This window comes from Eumetopias jubatus, unplaced genomic scaffold (assembly GCF_037043125.1).
Source record: "Eumetopias jubatus isolate StellerSeaLion01/CBP00866 unplaced genomic scaffold, mEumJub1_p1.0 scaffold_3, whole genome shotgun sequence".
NCBI classification, from domain to species: Eukaryota; Metazoa; Chordata; class Mammalia; order Carnivora; family Otariidae; genus Eumetopias; species Eumetopias jubatus.
In genome coordinates this window covers 52,466,250-52,481,210 of record NW_028274809.1, presented here as the reverse complement: position 1 = coordinate 52,481,210, position 14,961 = coordinate 52,466,250, and the positions used below count along the sequence as shown (strand labels likewise).

Genomic DNA, 14,961 nt, shown 5'->3' with positions numbered 1-14,961 from the left:
CTCTCCGGCACGGGCTCTACGGCCAAGGGCGGCAGGGGCCAGCCCGCTGGGTCCCCGCCGCGCTCTTTGTCCTGGCCGCGCGCGGGCGGACGCGTGCGCCCCCCGGGTGAAAGGAGGCGCGGAGAGAGCGCGCGGGAACGCGCAGGAAGAGCTCGCGCCCGCCGGGCGCCGGGGGCGCGCGCCCCTCCGCCAGGCAAGCAGCGAGCACGCGCGCTGCCGCCGCGCCCGCCCCTCCCCCCGCGCTCGCCTCGGAACTTGCTGACTGCGCGGCCGGGAGGAGCCGAGCCGGGCGGCGGCGGCGGGAGGCCACAGCGCGCGGGGGTCTCCCGCGTCCCCTCCGCCTCGCCGGGAGCTCGCGCCCTCGCCCAGCCGAGCTCCTACCCCCCCTTTTTTCCGAAGGCGCTGGGCGGCGCCACCCTCCGGCCGGAGCCCGGCACTGCACAACCCCCTCCGACTTTCAATGTTCCACACTCCCCGGCCAGAGCCTCCTCGGCTTCTTTTTTTCCCTCCCCCCCCTTTCCCCCCCCCAGCTGCCTCCATTTCCTTAAGGAAGGGTTTTTTTCTCTCTCCCTCCCCCACACCGTAGCGGCGCGCGAGCGGGCCGGGCGGGCGGCCGAGGTAAGGCGGAGGGGCCGGGGGGCCGCGTGGGGGGCGGCCGGGGCGGCGGCGGCGGCGGTGGGGGAGGGGGCGGGGGCGGGCAGCTTTGTTCGCGCCGGGCGCCCGCGCCGCCGGTGTCCGCGAGCCGCGGCGGGGCCGGCCGGGCTGCTCGCATCACTTGGCGCCCGGCGCGGCGAGCGCTGCCCGCGGCCCCCGCGCGGCCCTCCCCACAAAGGGCCGCGGAGCTGCGTGGCCGCCGCCGCCGGCCGCGGCTCGCCTCCGCGGGCGCGGAAATTTGTTGCACTTCTTGGGGCTTTGTTTGTTTGTTTTGCCTCTGATTTTTTTTTTCGTTATTTTGGACAAAATGTCGGTCCGTGATGTAAAAATTGAGCGAGGAACCTTGATGGCATTGGGAGCTTTGCAGAAGGTGCAGTTTGGATTCTGCTTTTCCCAGGGTGGCAGCTCGGTCTTGGCCGGATGAATCTTCGCTGCTGGCCGTGGAAACGGCTAGAGCAGCTTGTTAGTTGATTTTTAAATTCCTAAGTGTTGTATTTAAAGGCTTACGTGCACAGAGGAGGAATCGCCACCTTAAATAAGCATATGGGCGATTAACAGGGTATGTTTTCCTCTCGGAAAGGGAATTTGGTAGCTTTGACCAATGTCAGTGTGTAAATATTTAGACGTTATTAGTGACTTTTTAACATTTTTCAGCGAGATCTGTTATTTACAGTGTGTCATATGTTATTAATGCTCGTTGCCTAAGTTCCCTGGCAAATCTGTTTCATGCCTTCTGAGAAAGTAGACAATTGATAGATTGTCCAAGGGATGGAAAAAAATGTGAGTGGGTTTTCTAACTTGAGTTCGGTAAATCCTTGAACGCTGGCGTTGTGAGACCCATCACCTCCTCTGTAACCTTGCTATGTGATAAGTGTGAACACTTTGAAGTGTTTTGCATTAAAATACGATTTTAGGTGAATATTGAGAGAAGAAAATGCCATTGGTTTATTTCTTAGACTTAACATTTCCTTTCTCCCCCTCCTTTTCTCTTTAAAAGTTTTCCAAGAAATAACTTCACCAAGATGTCCAGTGATAGGCAAAGGTCCGATGATGAGAGCCCCAGCACCAGCAGTGGTAGTTCAGATGCGGACCAGCGAGACCCAGCCGCTCCAGAGCCTGAAGAACAGGAAGAAAGAAAACCTTCTGCCACCCAGCAGAAGAAAAACACCAAACTCTCTAGCAAAACCACTGCTAAGTTATCCACTAGTGCTAAAAGGTAATGTGTAAAAGGATTAAGACATTATCAGGTTGTCTTCCAAATGGTTGGACACTTTTGTTGGTTTTACATCAGTGGCATTGGTTCAAAAATACGTACTTCGTGATCACTTTTATTTGCACTTGAATGAGTTGTCATTCTTTAGGTGGTATATAAGCCACCTCCCTGGAATTGTACTTTTAAGCGAACTTACTCTGTACTTCGGTAACTTCAGGAAGAGTGTCCTTGAGTAGAGAGCTTGGACTAACATTCTGACAGATTGTTTTAGGAGTTGGCAAGGAAAATTTGGTGAGCCCAAATTAGCTGGTACATTGAGGATGTTCCTTTTTATGAGTCATACTCTTCCTCTTTGAAATTGACACATCTAGAGATCAGCAGCGCTTCTCCATGAAACTTAATGATTAGAAATGATTATGTTTGCTAGAAAATTTGTAAATTCAAGACCTTGGCTGTATTTGAAAGAAGATTTAAAATTTTGCTCCAAATTTGCTTTCAATTTTACAAACATGACTTTAAGCCATGCATCTCATTTACTACTTTTTTGTAGTTAACTTATGGTTATGCCTTATATTCTTGTGAATGCGAATAAAACCAAAAAGTAGCCATTTACAATTTTGGGTGGCACGTGGCTACTGAAAACTTTCATTGTGCTTGTGACTCTTCACTCTGAAACTTGTGGATATGCTTGACATGTTAATACTCAATAGCAGAAGAAACATTTTGTTGGGTATATATGAAAGGTCATTTGTTTCCTTTTGATTTGTATTATCTTTGATGGCAAAAAACAAATTGATTCGGTCAAGGGGATGCCAATGGTAGTAGTAGGGGAATATCTATGAATTCTATTAATTATACATCAAATATGTCTATACCATTACCAATATTGACATTTTGTTCATTTTTATTGATCACAACTAAAGGAAAAAGAAAATATAAAAACTGTTCAAATATTGCGTTCTGTAGTGATTTAGAAGTAATTCTATTTTTCTATGGACTTTCACTTCTGTTGATAACTAAGTATTAATAATTTGAGGATATTTTATTAAATAAAAGCAGACTTTTAAATAACTTAGAGTCTTCAATTTGCTGTAGTCCTGTTGAGGAGCATGTTAAACATCTTAAGTTTTGAAAGCATTTTAAATTTGAATAAAATCAGAGAACTGCTTTTTTCCCTCTTAACTAGGCTATATATCTTATTATTTTTTTCTTCCCAAATTTATTCAATTTTAGTGCTGTACTTAAGATTAAGGAAAACAGAATTGGTTAAGTAAGAATGTCAGAGTCCTTTTAGAAGTTTCTCACTGGTAAAGCTGTTTGTAAATTTTAAACTTTTTTCTCACATAAAATATTGTCAAAAGCATTAATGTACTCAATGTAATAGCTTGTTAATTCTTACCTCTATAAAAGTGACTTGAAGTCATTGTCAAATATTCTAGTGCTTTCCCTCCTCCCTTCTTGTCTCATTTGCATATAAGCTTGAAAAGAGAATTTCTTTGGTAAAAAGTGTTTTAAAATAGATTTTACAGCCTTTATTGAGTACTAGTAGAGGACTATTTCTCAAATCAGGTGTGAATGTCATACTTATTTACAGTAGCAAGTGAGAAAAAAAGCTGCAAAGTTTCTGTTAAGGGATTTGGGTTATGCCTCTGAGAACAAAGAGGAAGCAGCCATGTTAGCATTACTGAAGGCAAAGCCAGCCTTGCATTTAACTGCATGGTGGTAGAGGGCAGTGTAATTCCCCGGTTATTCTGTAGACTACCTCAAATCCTTTTTGTCTGTTCTCATTTCACTAACAGAATTCAGAAGGAGCTAGCTGAAATAACTCTTGATCCTCCTCCTAACTGCAGGTAAGAAATAAATTTTGTTGTTTTGATTATAAAATGTGGAAAAATATCAAGAGATTAATGCATCGGCTTTGGATATGTGTGCTGCGGAAGAAGCTACATTTGCTTCTCTTCAGCTTTGCAAGTGGATTAAATAAAAATTGCCTAAGGTGAATTAAACAAGTTTGGGGGAAAATACTCTTTAGTATGTATCATACATTTTAGATTTCTGAATATACTGATTTTGTGCTCCTTACTGAGATTAGTGTGAATGGTGCTGATTTTTGTTCTGTTGTAACATTTCTGTAGAGTGTTTATTCAGAAGTACATTGCAGAAACTTCTAAAATTTTGCTAAGCTTTAAAGTTACTGCTTGTGTGCAATCTGAACTGACCTTCCAAATTTAGAAATTGCTGAATGTGGTGTTACAAAATGTAAATGCAGTAAACAAGAGTATAGTTTCTGTTTGATTTATTCAGTAATGTGCCTTAAGGACAAATTTTATGTGCTAAGCTAATGCTTTTAGTTGTTTAGAGAATGTATTGTTGGAGTTATTTACATTTTAATCAAATGTCTTAATTACTTTGGAAAATTCTTAGTAATTTTGGTCCTTGAAATATGTGTACGAAAAGGAGTAAATAAACTGGAATTTGTAGGAGGAATTCATTTCAGTGAAACTCATGTAGAATAATTTAAAATTGTTGGTTGGTGTAAGGTGCATTAAAAGTAATTGGTTGACAATTTAGTTTGTAAAACGTTTTCTCAGTTTGTCTTACTTAGTGCTCTGTTTTCAACAGTGACTATATGGCTTCTAAAATTCATCAAACTTAGGAAAAGCAGTTTTGTAGATAATTTGCATACAGATATGTGCTCAAGAGCGAGAGTGGTGGCTAGGAATAAGGCGGAGTTATGGTTTGATATGAAAATGTATTCTCGTCTTACCTGTATTTTTGGTATAAGTTGTGTTCACTTGTGACGATCAGACCTATTTCTGAAGTCTACTTGAGATATAATTGGGTTTAATTCAATTGCTTCTTGTGTGTATTAACCAGATTCTTAGATAAGGTGATCTGATCCTGATTTATGCAGTGAATTAACAGTTTTGCTCATATTTATAATCAGCTATTTCAGTTCAAAAGGCAAACATGAATGTAAACTAATTTTAAACAGGTAGTGGTATGTCAGATCTCAGATTAAGAGCTGTGCTGTCCAGTAATGAAGCCATGAGCCACCTGTGGCTATTGACCACTTTAGTTGTCCGAAATGAGATGTGCTCTAAGTATAAAATACACATTGAATTTTGGAAACAGTATGAGGGAAAGAATGTAAAATACCTTATTGATTTTTTAAAAGTATCTATTACATGTTTGAATGATAATGTTGGATATGTTGAGTTATAATGTTTTAAAAATTTATTTTTTACCATTTTAATGTGGTTATTAGAAAATTTAAAATTATGTATGTGGCTTATATTACATTTCTGTTGAACAGTGCTGCTTTAGAGAATAAATAAATAAAAGTATTGCTTCTAGCCTTCTCATTGGTGTGACAAATCTGTAGCCATTTAGTGAGGTCAAGTTAAATTTGCTCTCTGGAAGTATCACTTAACTTGCAGAGTGTCTTTTGATATTTCCCTTTATAAAAGATATAAAAATCTATCAATTCAAAACTCTTAAATGTTTTAAAATTGCATGTAAGGTCAAATATTTTTAAAGGTTTCTGTGGATTTCTTACAAGTGGCACAAACTAGTGTACGTGCATAAATCTATAGAGCCCAGTAGATGATGTGTTGAATGCCCTTGGAGCAGGAGTGTAGTGTTGCCGTTCCTGAAGACATGTTTAACCCAGGAATGGTTCTACAAGGGCACTGAGGATTCTTGTAGAGGAAGTAGAGTGTTTCTAGGAGGCAGAAAGTTTAACTTGTTTATTTTTCTGTTTATATACCATATTTCATTTCAGTTCAGTAAGTAATGCTTCACATTTAGTGATCAGTGAAATAGCGAACCTGTGGGCTTGGGAACAGTAGCATGGACTACATCATCTGTGATGATTGTAAACTATTGCAAATTACATATTTCAGGTCTCCAGTTCTTTTAATATTTGAATTTCTTTGTGGCTATGTGACTAAAGAAAAAACAGAAAATATCAGTCTTAACAGGGAACTGGGAGAAGTTGTTGTCTTATTAGTTTGGGGACGGTTTTCTTCATATGCCTGACATGTAAAATAGCCAGATAACTTTTGTGTCTTTTATTGTAAGTGTTAGAAATTTTTTTGGGTGGAAGATGATCTAGTTCTTGTCCTTGAGCAGGGATTTGGAATATTGAGTGTTTAGTGGAGGCATTTTAGGATTTTGACAGCTAAGGCTGAATTTGTGTTGTATTTTTACCTTCATATCAGATACAGTTGTGGTGTTCTTGTAATTTGGTGCATGGGTGAGAATTTTAGCTTTACAGTGATTGTACAGTTTAAATTTATTAATTTGTGTTATACTTTAAAATGGGATTCTATATTAATAAATTCTAAAATGTGTGAATTCATATTGTTTGAAATCTGTGAAACCTAGTACTTTTTTGACTTTGATGTTTGACTTTCATGTGTAACTTATTAATCAATTCCATTATGGTTTTGAAAATAATTTTTACAAGCTTGTCAAAGTATGTGACAGATTTAATTCTTCTTCAGGGAAGAAATGTAAAGTATATCTGTGTACATTCAGGAAAAAGTTGAAATACAAGAAAACTCAGCAAAACCAAAATTACTCAGATGAGACTAAGAATTTTCTTAGATCCCTTCCTCCCTTCCTGTGTTTTATTGATAAAATATCCTTTTTCTTATGTTATATATTCCTTTACTGTTATACAGCTGTGTCTAATATGTGTACACTGAGAGTGATCTTAGGATAGACTTAACTGTTGAATTAAGTGTGTGGCTTTAAACAGGTTTGAATATATTTTGATAATAATGATACTTCTTTTCCTGATAGTATGAAAGTTTGATAAAATGTTATTTCCAATGATTTGATGGCATTTCAGTTTTTAGGTATTGGGAGTTCCTTAGGCCAGAGCATTCTAAACATAGGGATATTTATGTAGTGATTTTAATTTTTATTATTTACATACTGTATTCTAAATTATGGAATAAATAGTTCATACATCAATGAGAATGAAGGGAAGTTGTGTTATGGGCATTTTCCTATCTGTTTTTGGAGAAAGTGATTGACTAGAATTGTTGAGTAATGTGCAATTAAGACATTTATGTTCCCTCTGTTTCGCAAAGGGTGCCTTTGTCCTCACAGTAACCACTTACACAAGTGGCAAACATTTAGGAAGTTGCTGGATTTTTAACTCAACCTCTAATTCTTTCCATATATGAGAAGGCACAAATACACACTCTTAAACTATTCTTCAATATGTTGAGGTTGAATCTGTGTTAAAGTTAAATTCAGGGGCATTTGTAAATAGTTTTTGGCTGTGGGAAAGGCCTTATTGGAGGGAGATGTAATAGTGTTAGGTTATTACAGTATTAATGTGTGTGCTTACAAACTTGAAAGGTACTCTAATACTGTAAATTTTGCTAACATCCTTCTTTAGAAACAAAATTAATTCGAGAAGCAATTAAGTTCTAAACCAGAAGCTGGCAACTCTTGATTTCCTCATAAGGCTCTCATTGTCTAAGTGTGGGTGAACTGTACCTCCTGCGGGTTACTACCACATGCCACTATTTTCTAGGGTAGACTAGCTTTGCTGCTCATAGGGTGATCTTCAGATCAGCAGTGTCTGCATCACAGGTAAGATTGTTACATTCCCGTACTGCAGAAATACTGAATCAGAAACTGAATATCAGCAAGATTCCCAGGTGAATTTTATGTATATTAAGGTTTCAGAAACATTGGTCTGGGTTCAAATCCCTGGTCTGCCTCTTGTTAGTTATGTTATTTTAGATCAGTTAGGATATTATTTCTTTGTTTCAGTTTTCTTAAGTGTAAAATGGAGATTAAAATAATCCCCCCCAATAGGTTTATTGTGAGGATTAATTGAGTTAGTATGTTTTAAAGTTTTATCATGGTGTAAATTGGGTCAGTAAAGTGACCACAGCATAATTAAAGGGAGAGAGGCAGTTTAGATACATGCCCCCACTCTTGCTGGCATTTTCTCCAGTGGGTCAGCATCGTACTATAGGAGTAATTTTATTTTAAGCAGTTAAGTGCCTATTTATTTGAGAATACATCAAGCAAAATTTTGTGTTTGTATATATATGTGTGTTTGTATACATATATGTGTCTGTTTACATATATATATGTAAAAGGAGTTCCTTGGAACTTGAGTAAAAAAATTAATCGGGGGCATTGGGGAAAGATGAAGAAATAGTATATCCCTTTTAAAGGAATATGCATGAGGTTAATGATACTTAATAGGGAATGCTCTGACTCTCTGAAGTAAATTATAATGAAAAATTTTAAAATGAGGGTGATAGTTATGTTTTCCCTTTTAAATACCCTGTTATAAAAATTTGCGGTTTTACTGAGAATGAGATTATATCAGTATTTGGAAAACTTAGATTCTGAATTGATATAGTTTGCCAGTTATCTACACAAAGCAATTTTTTTCCTTGTCTGTGATTTTGGAAGCTTTTTGTAATAAACAAAAGGTAATCACAATAACGTGATATCTGCATAACTTAGTTGGTTGCTTATACAGCCCTTTATTTTATTTAATTTTAATTTAATTTAATTTTGGGGGGACAGAGGGAGAGAGAGAGAATCTTAATAAGCAGGCTCCACGACCAGGACAGAGCCAACTTGGGGCTCAAACTCCCAACCTTGAGATCGTGACCTGAGACGAAATCAAGAATCGGGGTGCTTAAACTACTGAGCCACCCTGATGCCCCTGGCAGTGCTTGATTTTAAAGCCTTTCACATAGATAGATAGATTGCTTTTTTCTTTCTTACTTAACACATGTGATTGCTGTTCTTGTTGATATTAGGCAGTGTGTGCTATGTGAAGGAAGGTACCCTCTTTTGTAAAATGAAATTATCTCTTTAGTCATCTAGTCCTTTTATTTTCAACTCTTCAAAAAAAATTTTAGAACTCCTTTTTTTACAAAAATTAAATCTTAATTGGAAGCTCTCTTTCTAAAACAGATAAATATAGAACTACTCTCATTGAAGGTGTTTTTCCTACCACCCCATTGTGGTCATCTACTGATGGATAGTTCTTACTATTTTATTAATTAAATTTTGGCATCTGCACAGACTCTCAAAAATCCTGAGGATTTTTTTGGAGACTTGGGCATTACTGATAATTTTAAATGATGTTTTATGTTTCATTAAGCTAATACGAACTTCAACACAGCTGAAACACGTAATACAGTATGATGATGCTGTATACTGTAATTATTTACTTGTCTACCTTCTGCAATTGTGTTCCTTTGAAAGGAGGATGGTCTTATACATTTTTGTAACTCTTGCTTTACACCGTGTTTTGCTTGTGAAGATTTGTTAAATTAATAGATAAATTGAAGTCTGTCAAATTGACAGAAATAGAAATTCCAGGCAAAACTGACTTTGGATTGGAGAAGATCTATTAAAAATCCCATATAGGGGCACCTGGGTGGGAGGCTCAGTCGGTTAAGCATCTGCCTTCAGCTCGGGTCATGATCATCCCACGTTCCTGGGATCGAGCCCCACTTCCCCCTACCTTGGGCTCCCTCCTCAGCGGGCAGCCTGCTTCTCCCTCTCCCTCTGAGATCTCTCTGTCTCTCAAATAAATAAACAAAATCTTTTTAAAAAAATCCTGTATATTCTTTACTTTTTTTTCATAGTTACGATTTTTAGTATGATTATTCAAAGGCATTTAGCTCCTGTTTCTATTATAAAAGGAAATTGATAATTACAATAAGCCTAATTATTTGCCTCATATGTGCCAGCACAGCAGGAGGACCCAGTGCTGTTGTGACTAAAAACTTTTTCCAAAAGAATGACATGGTTGAAAACAATATTTTTACCCCCAAAAGGTCACGTTTTTTTAGGGACCTATTATGTTCAAAGCAGATAATATAGTTAGAAAGTAGGTGAAAACTGTGCGTTTACTACCAGTTGTTTTGTCAGCTTTCTATAGTTAACCAATTGGTACCTTACTCCCTCCTTGAAAAGAGTTGCTGTAACGACAGATGGATAGATATGTTTAGTTACAAGAAAATCAACAAATCTTTCTTGCTTTGAGTGCAGGGGCATTCAGATTGAGAATGGCGAGCTTGATCTGCCATTCTTATCTTCCCTATGAAGTAGAGATTAAAAACATGATAAAACCACTTGTAGATTTAGAGAAATAGAAATGATTTTTTGCTTCCTATACTGCTTTTGACAGGGAAGTATATTTGGCATTTTATTAGAATCTAGAAGAAAAGTCTCGTTAAACTTTTATTCTTTCTCTTTTTTTAAAAAAAAGATTTTATTTATTTATTCATGAGAGACAGAGGGAGAGAGAGAGAGAGAAGCAGAGGGAGAAGCAGGCTCCCAAGGAGCAGGGAGCCTGATGTGGGACTCGATCCCAGGATCGAGTGATTCCCCGGGATCACGACCTGAGCCGAAGGCAGATGCTTAACCATCTGAGCCACCCAGGCGCCCTCTTTCTCTTGCCTCTAGATCAGTGGTTCTCAACTGGGGGTGATTTTTGCCTCCCTACTCTTTCCTACCAGTTCCACCCCCCTCAAAAAAAAGCCTAAGGAACAGTTGTCAATGCCTGGAGACTTTTTTGTTTTCTCAACTGGGGGGAAGGGGGGTTGCTACTGATACTTAGTGAGTAGAGGTCAGGGATGCTGCTAAATGCCCTGCAGTGTGTAGGACAACCCCTCTACTACAAAGAATCATCTGGACTAAAATGTCAGTAGTGCTCAGGTTGAGAAATCCTGCTGTAGATATTTATTCTGACACCTTGCTGCCTGAATTGTTGCATAGTTTTCTTTTTACCATTTTCCTGTCTTATTAGTGATGACTGCTTAGTATATTCTCGTACACCTTCCTCAGAGCTGATGGCTCTACCTCCCACTACTCCCATGCTATGGTTTACGTTTCTTGTATATCTTTTGACATGTGTGTATGTTGTTTTTTATGTGAAACCACAGGAATGGCTGCCTTGAATACCTGTTAAATTATGGTCTGTTGAGGCCAGAAATGCTTTCGGCAGTATTTTCATTTCTTTTCTGTCTTCTACCAGTTAATTATACCCCTGCATGATCTAGCTTTAGGCTGTTGTATCTGTGTTCCACAAGAAATACTGAGGTACGATGCATCAAGGAGAAATACCATTGGAAAATCATCAAAATTCAGCTGTACATTGAATTACAAACAGTTTAGAAAGCCGTGCTCTTGATTTGGTTTTTAGTCATCATTAAGATAGTACAGATCTGGATTAATCACTTTTGTTAGTTCTAAGTCCACAATCTTTTATTTCCAACCCTTGGGGCCAGATGTGTTTCAGAGTACAGAAAATTTTAGATTTTAGAAAGGGCATATGATGTGTTTGCTATATTATTTTATGTAACAACCCCAGTGGGATCTTCAAACATAATATTTCTACACCAAAAATGTATAAATATTTATACTAAATGGATAGAGGCTACGAGTAGTTTCAGGTTAGTTCATGTTTGGTATTGCTGCCAAATTATTTTTCTCCAAATTTATTTTAAAAACCTTTGATTTTTTAGAGCTTTTGGGGTTTCAGAATTGTGGATAAGCAGTTGTGATCCTGTTCTGCCTGTGTTACAATGACAATTGACTGCAGCCACTTCATGAAAGAGTGTTTTGAAGTTGGTCTGCTTTCCTTTCTTTTACCTGTTTTCTAATAAAAGTTTTCAGTTTCTCGCTTTTTATATTTGTTTTTTTTTTTTTAAGATTTTATTTATTTAATTGACAGAGAGAGAGGGAACACAAACAGGGCGAGTGGGAGAGGGAGAAGCAGGCTTCCCGCCGAGCAGGGAGCCCGATGCGGGGCTCGATCCCAGGACCCTGGGATCATGACCTGAGCCGAAGGCAGTCGCTTAACCAACTGAGCCACCCAGGCGCCCCTCTTGCTTTTTATATTTGGATAACTGCTTTTGTTGTTGTTATATGACTTGTATGTCTGATTAGAAAAATACTTAAGACTCTTGGGGCGCCTGGGTGGCTCAGATGGTTAAGCGTCTGCCTTCGGCTCAGGTCATGATCCCAGGGTCCTGGGATCGAGTCCCGCATCGGGCTCCCTGCTCCTTGGGAGCCTGCTTCTCCCTCTGCTTCTCTCTCTCTCTCTCTCCCCTTCTCTCTCTCCGTCTCTCATGAATAAATAAATAAAATCTTAAAAAAAAAAAAGAAAAATACTTAAGACTCTTGATTTTAGAAATCTTTATGCTTAAGGTGAAACTATGTAAGTATCAGTTTCTTTTTAAGTTGTGTATATTGGATTACTTTTCCACTTGGTTACTAAGTATTGTCTTTTAATCATTTCATTTTTTCTGAATATACAGAATTAACCGAAAGCAAGACATCCTTTAATAGTTAAACATAGGATTTGCCATTTTTATGTATGCGTTTTGTCCTGCAGTATTTGAGTATAATTGGGCAGTAAAAGGTTACATTAAATCTTACTGTGTTGAGTTAACAAACCAACCTAGAAGGCTCATAACCGTAAACATACAAAGGTTTATTTTTCTTGCTCATATGAAGTCCACTGTAGATCCAGGAGCTCTCCTGGGTAGCTCTTTCACGTGTGGACTCAGATCTATGCTTCTTACATCTTGTAACTCTGCCATTTGAAACATGGGTCCAAGCAAGAGAGTTAGAGGGTCATGTGCCAGCTTTTAAGTGCTTTGGTCTGGAAGTAAGACCTGAATTAATAACATGGCCTCAACTAACTGCAAGGTGGCTGGAAAATGTGGGGGAGCATATGGATATTCAGTGCGAAATCAGTTTTTCTGCCACCAAAGATATATACTTCCATGAATAGGTGACTTTTACTTCAAAAGAGGAAATAATTGAGCGTCCAGCCTGACAGCTGTATTGGATTCCATAGTATAGTACATATTAATACACTAACGTGTTTAATTCCCCAAAGAACCCTCTAAAGAATCATTCTTGTTAAGATTTCAAAACTGAATCTTAGAGTCGTTGAGAAAATTGCCAAATGTATATGCACATATGTAGTGCATATACATAACAGTTGCGGGGCAAAACTCTAGGTTTACTTTTTGACATAAAAGTAAGCACTTCTGCTTTTGTACAGTGCTGCTTGAGAGACCTGGTAAAAACATTCACAGTTGATTATGGGTCTGTAGGTGCATGCTTAGTGTAAGTATATCTCCCATTTGTTTGTTTATAGTTTCTCAAAGGATCCAAAAATACTTTGTTGTAGGGTTTTAGAACCTGGCATGTAAGGTCCATATGGTAAGTTGGGGAAAGAAAAGAGTTCCTTTCTTTGGCTTGGTGGGGGGGGGGTACTAGGCTTTCTTACCTTTTTTTTTTTTTTTTTTTTTGAATTTAATGATTATTTTTTATTATCATTTAAGCTTTTGGTTTTTTTTTTTTTTTTTTTTTTTCAGGGAACGTTACCCAGTTGTCCGCTCTCTTGCTTTATTCTCTTCCCCTGTAAGAAAGAAGGTCAGGGACTGAGTATGATCACAACAGAAAAGGCAAATCTTTGTTCTCTGCCTTGTAGTTCTTTGTGTGTGGCTTTCCTGTGGGCAGAGGAATATCTTTAAATCTACCTCTGCTTTTTTCTCTGGGGTATTGTGAAGCAGTCCATGTTTATGAATTGCTTTGAAGTTGGAAAAAATCCCTCTGCAGATAAGAATTCCTAGCTTTATGGAGAAAAGCCCCAATCACATAGGATTTTAGGAGAATTTGAATGCTGATTTCTCAGCAGCATGTGCACTTAACTATTTTTTGATACTGGCACTAGATCTCAATTTTTAACAAATTTGGCTTCATGTTAGAGTCCTCTTAATTTTGTCTTGTTTTTTATAGTTTCATAGTTCATTTAATCACTGTTTTTCCTAAATTTGTGAATTTATAGAGATAGTAGTATGGGGATTTGCTTTTTTCTTATGAGTCTCTTTGGGAAAGGAGCTGGTCCACTTAGCAAAACAGACCTACTAATGTTCTCAGAGTGACCTGCTTGGTTTGTAGAGTTTGTTTTAGATTAATGACACTAATGAGTTTTACGAATCAGTCTATGCCTTGCATTTTGTCTAAAGGCAGTCTTAAAGTTAGAGTCTAAAGCTTTGACATTTTTCTCTTTGTTCACATTTCATTGGTTTTATAAGGGTGTGTAGATAAACAGCATAAGCTTATTTATAGCACCTGTTTTGGATGTGATGGTCAGTAGGAAGCGATTAACCTCAAGAATAACAGCAATAGGGCCAAATTTCTAGGATCATTACATTTAAAAAAAATTTCAGTCCCTTCTTGGTCCTGAGCGTATGTTATAATTAATTTAATGGTTATTTGCAGCAAACAAAACTGAAAGGAATTGCATTATTTCCCTCTTCATTCATTGTCTGTAGTTCAGTCTCCCTGTTTTGGAGGGATTTGAACCAGTTATGCCTTTCCAAAGTTTCTTTGCTGCTTCACTGTCCCAGAGCAAATACACTTTGTCATTCTGTTTAACTTCTGGCTTGTCTGGGGAAAAATAAAGACATCTCTTGTCTGAAATTGCTTTTGGGAGTATAGCTCCACATGTTTTGGTCTGAATGAAAAGCCTAGGGAAACATGAATTTTGTTACCTTTTTATTTTATTTTCCTTTACTTATAAATCATCATGATGATCCCCCCTTTACATCCACGCCTCTCACTTTTTATAAACAACATTCATTCCCTTTCTGAGGGTGGTTATTTGTAGTTCGTTTTGCCATTTACAATCTTACAGGTCCTTTACAAATGGATCATTTTTTCACATTAAATTTTAGTAGGTCAAGAATCCATTTATTCAAGCTCCCCAAGAGAATCGATCTCAGAAGATTGTGGCTGCATATTTTTTATGGCTTCCTATTGCTTTCCTTAGTCTTCTCAATTTAAACAGTAGCAACAACAAAATATAGAGGGCACCATAAGGCCTTGGCTTTATGGTTTTTTGTTTCACACTTGTTTCTAAGGATATTGGTAATATTTGTTGGATTTGCAATATATACGCTTGTGGTAAATTTACCTGCTATCACAATGAGAAAAAATCTGGCATTTGATGGGTTTGAACACAAGTTTAGATGCATGTGTTCCATGTGGAATTCAAAGGCAGTTTTAAC

The 14,961-nt window shown here is 38.2% G+C and overlaps 1 protein-coding gene across 3 annotated transcripts in view; it reads left to right on the top strand.

The window, feature by feature from the left end:
• Positions 1 to 255: 255 nt before the first annotated feature.
• Positions 256 to 14,961, top strand: part of UBE2E3 (ubiquitin conjugating enzyme E2 E3) — an 85,713-nt gene continuing 71,007 nt past the window's right edge. Inside the window, exons 1-3 of one of the 3 annotated variants that reach the window (XM_028125406.2) lie at positions 256 to 618; positions 1,652 to 1,870; positions 3,667 to 3,717. In XM_028125406.2, coding sequence (XP_027981207.1) covers positions 1,677 to 1,870; positions 3,667 to 3,717 — 245 coding nt within the window. In that variant the 5' untranslated portion in view covers positions 256 to 618; positions 1,652 to 1,676. Of the gene's footprint in view, positions 619 to 887; positions 1,025 to 1,150; positions 1,214 to 1,651; positions 1,871 to 3,666; positions 3,718 to 14,961 lie in introns of those variants that run through there. The other 2 variants (XM_028125413.2, XM_028125421.2) reach the window with 2 other exon arrangements.